General features: G+C 42.7%; 1 protein-coding gene across 1 annotated transcript; it reads left to right on the forward strand.

The window, feature by feature from the left end:
- The first annotated feature begins 8,209 nt into the window (after window positions 1–8,209).
- On the forward strand, window positions 8,210–9,458 carry LOC104271800 (protein FAM46C-like). Its single transcript, XM_009866587.1, has one exon. It carries the CDS (start codon window positions 8,210–8,212, stop codon window positions 9,383–9,385), a length of 1,176 nt encoding a protein of 391 aa, XP_009864889.1. The 3' UTR covers window positions 9,386–9,458.
- Window positions 9,459–10,340: the final 882 nt, after the last annotated feature.

The following is a 10,340-nucleotide window of genomic DNA, read 5'->3' on the forward strand; positions in this document are numbered from 1 at the left end:
ATTAAATTTAAACTCACCACTTGCTGTAGCAGTCACGAAGAGCCTTTATTCAGAGGGATCCCAGACTGCTTAACAAATCACCGTGGAGTCTGTGCCCAGAGTTCACGTCTCCTGCCATAAAATAAAAATACTTGTGGAGTGAAAAGTGTAATTGCATAATAGCAAATAATTTTATAAAATATGCAGAGCAGAAGCAATGTGGGGAGGGCTTTATGGAACAGGAGCACATTTGTCTTCAGCTTTCAGGCTGACCCCAAGGAAAATTCTCCAAATCCATTGTACTACTGAATGTACACTCAGAATCCACCCTCGGTACTTCAGTGGCTCAGTGCTGATTCAGAAGGGGAAAAAAAAGCAAAAAAAAAAAAAGCATTGTATTGATTGAATGAACTAAAAGCAGCTTCCAGCAAGGCACAGCATTTTTTGGTATGATCAGGGAAAAGAGAAATCCATTCAGCTTCAATTTACGGTGTGTCTTATGCTGGAACCCTCTCAAACCAGACAGGACTGCAAGCCTGGGGGTGTCTTCTAATGCTTTCACAGCCAAGGCCATCCCACAAGGGAGGTCCTTGGGGACATTCTGCCACTTTTATGGCTCACTGGGTCTCCCTTGGTGTAGGTGAGGAAGTCTCTGGAGAGTTTTGAGGAAAGCCATGACTTTGTAATGCCCTTTTTTCCCCTGAAAAGAGCCCAGAGTTAGGGCTGTGGTGGCACATTGCGTAGCTCATCCCTCTTCCTCTGGCATTTGAAGAGGAGAGATACTGACGGAGATGGTTAATAGACGGAAAAGGAGGATCATTTCGTTCTTTACCTTGCCTGCTTTTGCTGCAGTTTAGTCATAATAATGAGAGTTTTTGATAAGTGAGCTTCAGATTGAGTCACCGGTGTCTTGAGAGAGTAAATAGATTTTTGGTATTAGTCCGAGGAGCTGAGCAGAGCAGTCACGCGCTGCTCTCGGAAGCTGGCGGGCAGGAAGGGGGAGGCAAGCTCCGCCAGAGAGGGGAGGGGATCCCTGGTTCTCGTTCTTGCTGACTCAGGGCAATCACCTTGAAACACCGTGGTCAGTGATGAGGTGGCCAAGCAGCCTCCACACTCTGTGAAACCCATGGGTGTAGCCAATAGGTTTGAGGGTCAAGCTGCCTCCCGGTGGGACCTGGGAGCAGGGACACCCGAAAGCAGCGACTGACTGGGAACGTGCTCTCAAGCGGTGTTTGTGGCACAGCATGTGAGAGGGGGAGCCTGAGGAGGAGCAGCGGGTTATCTCCTAGACCCTGCTAATTATCGTCGGAGTGCTTTGCACGAGGGTAAAAGACTTGGAAATGAGTTTGGTGGCACGTATCATCCCAATTTGCATTTTGAATTCAGGAATTGAAAAAACGTCTTTGAGGTGCAAGGTAATGGTTGACGTTAGACGGGTTTTGCCTCAGGTTGAAAAATCCTGGAAGCCACGAGTACAGAATAATGAAATGATGCGCTTTTTCCTGTAACGATGGAGCCAACAAAAGGCAGCCATTGAGAATAATGTCCCAGCAGTCAAAGCACTATCATCTCAGCTGCTGCTTCTATGACCGTATTATGCAATAATGGGTGTTCTTCCACAGAAAAACACAAAGGTGTCTTTCCTTCCGTTAAATATCACTGAGGAAGCCATTAATTCTACTCTGTTAATCCATTCTACCATGATGATATATCTATTAATGAGTAGCATATAGCCATTAAGCCTTCCACCCTCACACAGAAAGAAAGAACTGTGAAGAGACTAACTGATGTATTTTTTTAAGTAACTTACTATATATTTGTCTGACTTTTCCTCCAGGCCAGACTCCACATGCTGACCCTCATCTAAGCAGTCCCAAACCTCTTTTCCTTGCCACTGGAGATATAACTGACTTCTCACTTTCAGCCTATCCAGAGCTCAGCCCTTGCCAGATTTAACCCTTTATTTGGGGAGCAAGTTAGGGAACGGGCATTCATTCAATTAGTAGCCCCACCACGAGTTGGAAAGCAAATGAGGGCTGCAGGCAGGTCCTGGCACAGCAGGCAGGTCCTCACAGAGTGAGGAAAGCAAGTACTGGCCTTCTGGCAGCAGCAAAGCATCAAATTCAGTGATAAAAATCTGACTGCTGCAGCACAGAGGAAAAATCTGCAATATTCTTAATAAAATAATCCAGTCCATACCTCCTTGGGGCTATCATTTCAGCTTTTCCTATGGGTTATGAACATATTTACACTCCAGTCATACTTGCAAAGTTCTCTTTCCTCAGAAGCATATATACTCATGGCATAGTAAGCGTATAACAGTTGTAATTCCTGCATAGCCAATGGAAATTCCGGCAACAGGCTGAATCCTGGGCTTCCTATAAATGAACCAACAACCGAGGCTGCCGGGAAACAAGACTTTCCTGTTGTCCGCACACACTTCCAAAAAGAATATGAAGCCATGCACATTTCATAATATGTAATTTTGCTAAGTTGGTAGTTCTCTTTTGGTTTTTTTTTAATACGATTCCACTATTTCCCTGCAAATTTGCCTGTTAGTAACAAGAAATTCTTAAAGTCCCACAGAGAAAATACTAAGATTGTTAACATCCTTGCAGAAGCTTAAGCATGACCTAAACCCCAGAGTCTTTGTCAGCAACTCCTGTGCCTTTCCACTGCTTTTACTTTATAATTTCTGACTTAAACGGCTATTGTTATGACTGCAGGACTGCCAAGTTGTAATGCATGATTTATTATGGACAGCAGGTGACTGGTAGTTAACATTTATCTCCAAATGAATGTTATTGTTTGTTGTTTTTTCATGAGTTTCTTTTTTCCTGCAGCTTTCCCTGGGAGGTTCGTGTTTTTGTCAGTAACAAGATGACAATTCATATTTTTACCAAAGGATCCAGTGAGTCATCCTATTAACATCACCGAAGTACATGCTTGCCAGTCGTCCTGCCACAGTAAGTCTGGGGGATTTTGCATTTTCTCTGGAAATGTTATTTTTGGAGTTAGTCCATAGTACGCGCTCTGGAGTACAAATAATCTTTACCTAAAGCAGGAACTTTTCACTGATGACCACAGCCTCAAATAGACTAAGTATTGTATATCACACCTGCTTTTTTAAAAAAAGTTTTTAGAACATTTTAGAGCAAATGAGAAGACTTCCTACCGTGCTATTTACAAGGGCTTGGTTTGTTTGAACCCAGAAGCCACGTAGGAAGGAAGCTCCTGCGCTGTGGGAACTGACACAAATTGCCGTGTGAGGGGATACACGTGCAGCTAAGAACGAGCGCACTGTGAGTCACAATGAAAATATTCAACAGCCAAAAAGCCCCAAGTCTCCAGGATGACATAACATGCATTAGGTATTCGCACTCGTTGCCCAAATTAAACTCCTTATTCTATCCCTCTGGTACATGCTCTGTTGCTTCTCCTTGTTCCTTGGGTTGGAGGAAAGGTAGGATACATTTTTGTAGATAAACTCTCCTTTTCTGCTTACTTGCTCTGCCCTTGAAGGTGATATTCTGTGGCATAGCCTGAGCAAGCTGCTTTCTAAGTGTATTTTTCACACCACACAACCTTATCTCACAGGAGAACATATGGCTCTGAGTTATTATTTGTTATTTCAGGGTAACTAGGTGGTAACTGTGCTGAAAACTTAGGGCAACTCATGCGTTCTCTCATGATAACAGGGTAAATAAACAGTATCTTCACTGCATGCATTAACATTAATGGAAGGAAAAACTCATGAAAAACACCGTCAAACCAGCTTAAATATGTCCCCATTTAAGATGCCCAGATCCTTTACTGCTTCTACTTGTCTTGTATACGTTTAAATTATGCCTGGGACTCCTTCCACATTTGACATTCTTGCCTTCAGAGCTCACGCCAGCTGCAGGCCTGAAGTCAGTGAGCACACAAAATAATTTAAAATGTCCAGCTTAATAGAGAACTGTATCTTTGAATTTAAGCAAAGCTTTAGCAAAACATCATGGTGTGTATAATGTGTATAGAGCAAACCCAACGCAGAGATCCAAGGGGAGGATTGCAACCGCTACTTTGAGCATCCTTGGGGTAACCCCCAAAACCAAGGGCTGCTGCAGCAGCTGACAGAACATTTTGCTTCATCCGGAAAAGGTCCCTTTGGAACCTATTTCTAGTGCAAAGAGACAATTGGAGCGTTAAAGTATTCAATGTAATTGTTGTAAACCAGACAAACGGGAGCGGGTAAGAGCGAAGGGAGAACGGAGCTAACACAGCTGCGCAAAAACTATTTCAGATTTATTCTGCTGGAGAACGCCAGCACATTGCAAACCCTTTGAAAAGACATTGAAGCAACATTATAGAGTATATAAAAGGAGAATCCTCAACAGTTTATCAGTAAAAATAACGAGCTAAATTTGATGAGACTGTCCTCTAGACCCTAAGTATCTGTTTCTGTGAAAGGTGTGTGTGACATGAAAGCTATCATCAGGGCAGATTCTCTTCATTCAGACATGAAGCCGGATCTGCTTTTATTTTTCTGATGAAGCTGGTGTATGGCAGCGTGCTAAGAGGTCGTTAGCTAAATCTTCTAGCGACATTGTCAAACCAAGCTTATAGTTGTTTGGCCCAAACCCTGCTGAAGAGAATTAGAGCCTCTAATTTCAATATAAAATAAATGGGAAAAATTAGCGCGGCTGTGTTTTATGATCTGACAGTAGCTAAACATTTTTTTCACATTGCAATGTCTTTATCCCTTGAAGGTACTCAAGGACAAGTTGGAACTTAAGTCAGGAAAATATTTTTCTAACCTTATAATAAGGATAATATATCACAAAACTTGACCGGGTCTATTCATCTTATTCTGTGCTTCTCCAGCCAGCATATGTAAAAGAAAACACCCTGAAAACTACTTTTCCTCAACACTTCATCTGTCAGAGATCTTAAATCAGGCAGGATTCAGGATCCACTGCAGTTTATAGTAACATTTAAAATCCCATAAACAAAAACCCAAGAAAAATCACTAGGAGAGCGTCTCCTTAAGTTACAAATATTGACGAAGCGAGGACTTTCTTTAGAGATATGACATTTTCAGGTGTGACTGTTCAACACAACAGAGATATTAACTACATTGCCTTTTCCTGTAATTTTATATTTTAGTATATCACAATAAAATCTGAAAGAACTAAAACCATGCAGCAATAAAGGAAAGATTTCTAAGGTTATTTAGGGATCTTTCCATCTTCTTTCTTTCAAAAAGCGTTTGAAGAAGGTCACTCTGCTAAAAAAGGGGATTGAATTTCAAGTTCCCTTCTCCCCACCCTTTCTTTCACACCACAGCATTAATCTTGAAAAGCTCCCTCGAAGTTTTGCAATAGCAGAAAAATCACATAACAAAAACTACTGCTCGTTCAACAATTCTGCCAACCGTAGGTTTGCTGGTAGATCAGAACTAGAGGACTGAATCCGACACCTTGATGCCGTCAGCTGAGTGGCAATTAAACTCCCAACTTCAGGCCCAACTTCATCAGCTTTTAAAGCACGTGTTTAACCTCAAACATATGGGTAGATCCATTCTTCATCATGAGGCCAGGAAGGTGCTTGAAATTACATATGCTCTCGGTTTGCGCACTTGGGAGCTGGAACTATGGTGGAAAACAGCTCTGGAATATCCCCAAGCCATTTGTCAGTTCACAAGTTACTTGGAGTTATTAAACTCTTCCAGAACACGGAAGCTGAAGGCAAGGGAAGGAAAATACGTGACAGCCTACATATGTAGCCACTGCTGATTAAGAAACAACAGTATAGACTTTTCAGTAGTGTTGTGACTTAGTATGGTTTTACTTTATTTTTATTCTCGAGCTTTAGCTGAAGAAACGTGTTTTAGCCATTTGTCTGCAGAAACTCTTCTCTGCGTTTCAGGGGCGTGTTGGCAGAGAGCCGAAAGTCACTCCTTCCACACGGCTGGTGACTCACTGAGCCGTTAGAGATCACACCTAAACCACCTGAGTTTTGCATCTCCAGTCCCTTCTTGTTAGTCCCTCCAAAGCCTGGCTTTACCTCAGCCTGGCTGGGAGACAGCTCGGGCTGGCCAGGGGCTGAGAAACAACCACCTACCTACAAGGGATTTCATAGTTTTTCCTTTGGAAAACAGATCATGAAGGTCAGCATCATGGTGTAATTGCCATCCTGTTTATGTGCAGCAACAGTGAAATACAGGAATATTTCCACATTCCTGTTAGGTGCTCAGGCAGTGTTTCAACAGCACTGATCTAAACCCCTTGTTATGTAACAAACACTTCATTGTAAGTTGTTTTAATTTCCTCTCAATTCTCTCTGAACTAAGCTTGCACAAACCCAGCATATCCTTAAAATGAGCCTTAGCCAATGCACACACCATTAAAGGAGAAATGAAAATTATAATGCTTGTGTATATCAAAGTTGAAGGCTGGGCCAGCCACTAAACTCTGACAGTTCTCTCCATGATCCTCCCAGAGAAGGGGAACAGAGGAAACAGGAAGAGAGACTGTGAGGTTGAAAAAAAACCTTGAACCAGTTTAAAGAAAAACCAAAACACCTGGAATAATAACAAAAATGTTGAGCTATGCACAGATATTAAGCAAGCACACAAATATACTCAAAGATACAAGAGAATGTTAATACTGAACCTGTGCTTTCTGGATGACAACAAAGTCCTGAGCAGAAAAATCCCAGCAGCTCCTGTGCAGAGTGAAAGCAGGAGCTGGGAACAGCACAGGGAGAGATGAGGAACAGCTGCTGCTCCTCCGAGCACAGCAGCACAAAGTGCCCCAGGAGGCTCTTTTGAACCGAGCACCGTGGGAAGGAACGGTGTGATTGGTCCATCCTCTCCTCCCCATAGGCACAGCTGCCCCCGTCACTCGAAACAGCTGCATTGACTGAAGACTTTTTGCACTCTTGAGGGATGAGGAAAGGTCCCGCTACGTCCATAGAGGTTCTCTTCCCTCACCTGTAGCTCAGAGCAGCGATCACGGCTTCGAACTGGGCGGCCGAGGCACAGCAGTCAAGCACAGGCATTAATCAGAAAGTTATGGGTAAATCACAGCGTGTGCCTGTGAGTTATCCCCTGATTGATGCCAAAGTGTTGAAAAATGGTGTGAAAGGATTCAGCAATAAACCTTTCCCATGGCCCGTCTGAGCATTAACTACCCCAAAAGAACTGAGGAAGCGTAAGCAGGTGGGAGGGAACAGGTTGTGAGGTGCTGCCCGTGGATTCTGGAAGTTTTTTATCCCTCTGGACCGTATCTATTCTGTAACACTGACGTCAGGAGAGAGTAAAATGGAGATTTACGTCTTTCATTGGACACCTAATGCGCAACAAAGTTTTTCTTTTTCTAGTTCCTTCTTACTCACTTTAATCCCACCTAATTACATAACTGTATGATTATGTTTAACTGTATTCATAGTACGCATAAACAAAATTTTAAAAGTCCAGTATTCAGACTCCCATTACAAAAAAATAATTAAAATAAAGTTCATGTATGATCAAGTAGAAACATATTAAAATCAATATTGTGGAGTTTGTGCCTTTTTTCCCTCTCACTGTAAAATGTAATTAAATTATCCATGCTAAGGTCTGATTGCTAAATAGGGTGACAGGAAGACAAATATAATTTTACACGGGAATTCTGATATAATTTGAAACAGGAATTCCAGTGTTCCATAGGTGCTTCTTTACAGCCTTTCTTGAGAAGTATTAAAGGATCAGTGCAGACTGTAAGGGGTTTTCTTACTATCAGTTCTGCAAACCATAACTTGCAGCAGTGGTACATTAATGTAAGAACAGAAAGAACAAATTTGCTCATTTTAGCTCTTCACAGTGAAATTTATTTGGGGTTTCATGATGACTGCCGAGTTTTTTATGTTATTAACCTTTGAGTAGTCTTAAATGAAGTCTGTATGGTTTACTGCCTTTGCTTTGAGCCATGGACTATACAATAACACAATGGTTTCTCAGCAGGATTAAAATCCGAGTACATTAAAATTCAATTAAAAGCCTGTGACAAGTGCAGCAGTTGACTCAGACCGTTAGCTGGGGTTGTGTCTCTGTAAAATGAACTTAAAGTGCTTTATCACTGCACCGAGGAAGGAAGATGCATGTTTGTTATAACTGAGTGAGATGTCAGGCTCTTTTGTATTTGAGCAAGTTCTAACATTTGTCCCTTATTTTCTGTTTCTCCCTTGTTAGCCAACCGACACCACGATGACTGAGGACTTGGACCACAGATTCAGCAGTCTCACCTGGGATCAGATTAAAATCCTGGATCAAGTTTTAGCCGAGGTCATACCTATTCATGGGAGAGGAAATTTTCCAACGCTGGATGTAAAGCCGAAGGATATAATTCGTGTGGTCAAGGAGCAGCTCATTGAAAAGCAAATCAACGTTCGAGATGTCCGCCTGAACGGTTCGACGGCCAGCCACATCCTAGTAAAGCAGAACGGGACGAGCTACAAAGACCTAGACATCATTTTTGGGGTGGAACTTCCAAGTGAGCTTGAGTTCCAGGTTGTTAAGGAAGCAGTTCTTAATTGCCTGTTGGACTTCTTGCCAAAATGTGTTAATAAGGAAAAAATCACTGCCCAGACCATGAAAGATGCCTACGTGCAGAAGATGGTCAAAGTCTCCACCGACCACGATCGCTGGAGTCTCATCTCGCTGTCAAACAACAGCGGCAAGAACGTGGAATTAAAGTTTGTCAACTCGCTCAGACGGCAGTTTGAGTTTAGCGTGGACTCCTTCCAAATCATCCTGGACTCCATCCTGAACGTTTACAGAGCGCCAGACTGCAAGCTCACGGAAGACTCTCACCCAACCGTCATCGCCGAGAGCATATACGGAGACTTCAGCGAGGCGATGGACCACTTAAAATACAAACTGATTTCCACAAGGAACCCGGAGGAAATCAGAGGAGGTGGCCTCCTCAAGTACAGCAATCTCCTGGTGCGTGACTTTAAGCCAGCAGACGAGGCTGAAATTAAATCTCTGGAACGTTACATGTGCTCCAGGTTCTTCATCGATTTTCCAGATGTTGCTGAGCAGCAGAGGAAAATTGAGTCATATCTGCGCAACCACTTCATCGGGGAGGAGATAAGCAAGTATGACTACTTGATGACTCTGCGCAGAGTTGTAAACGAGAGCACGATCTGTCTCATGGGACACGAACGAAGACAAACTCTGAATATGATCACAATTCTGGCTTTAAAAGTACTCGGAGAACAGAACATCATCCCAAATGCGGCCAACGTAACGTGCTATTATCAGCCTGCTCCATATGTCAGTGACAGAAACTTCAGCAATTACTACGTTGCTCACGGACAACCCCCCATCATCTACCAGCCGTACCCATTTCACGTACAAACGCAAAGCGGCCTGGTTTAGGAACGCGATGACCTCCGTAGCACTTACACCTCTCTCTCTTTCCAGCTCTGCCCATAATAAAGGCCTCATTAAAGCAAGTTTTATCATCACTCTTGATTTAAGGACATATTCTTGTGCAAGTTGCCAAAGTTATTTGGTTGATCGATGTCTAAAATCACCCTTAAGCGGATTGTAAAATAGGTGAAACAGCTGTCATTCATGAAGTATTTATGACCCTGAGTGTGTCTGGGCTATATTCGTTTTGTTTGGTTTTGGTTTTCAAGGAAAAGAGAAGGATATAAATGATTCTAATTTTATAAAATGAAATGCACTAAGTTCTAGGTTCTGAAAAGTTCAGAAGCAAACTTGAGGTAGGGTGAATGAAAAAATTTAAGCCAAGAAAATACCTCTCAGCCCGATTTTAGAAGCGACGGTGTTCTGGGTGCTTTGAAATAGATCATCTGACAGTCATAGCCGTGCAGTTCCAGCAACATTTATTTGCAGCACCTTTTGAAAACAGGCGTTGATGAGTTGTCTCTTGGTGGTTTGAGCTCTGCTTTAGAGGCTCTGGCCTGATCCTTCTTCAGGTCTGGTCAGAGACATGAGATCCTTCTCCTCACCAGAGCACTAATTAATAACAATCAGCAGGAAACATCCCTACCAAGAGTAGAACCAGCATTTTTCTGTATCCAAAATTTCCCCCGATCTGAGCGTGAGGTCAGGGTCTTAAGTAAGGCAGCGTCGGACCCCAGGATCTGCCTCACAGGCAATGAAAGTTGTAAGAGATACGACTGCTCTGATTAAATTGGCCTTGAAAAGCAGAGCAGTAGAATGAGAAAGATGAAAATCTGGCACATAGGGCTTGCTTTCCATCACTAATTTGTTATTGATCGGGGTTGCTGGAATGTATAATAAGAGTAGCTGGGAAAAAAACCAAAAAGCCCAGGACTGCATTGCTGTTAGGCGAGTTAAAACA

This window comes from Apaloderma vittatum, unplaced genomic scaffold, assembly GCF_000703405.1.
Source record: "Apaloderma vittatum isolate BGI_N311 unplaced genomic scaffold, ASM70340v1 scaffold7773, whole genome shotgun sequence".
Lineage (NCBI taxonomy): Eukaryota > Metazoa > Chordata > Aves > Trogoniformes > Trogonidae > Apaloderma > Apaloderma vittatum.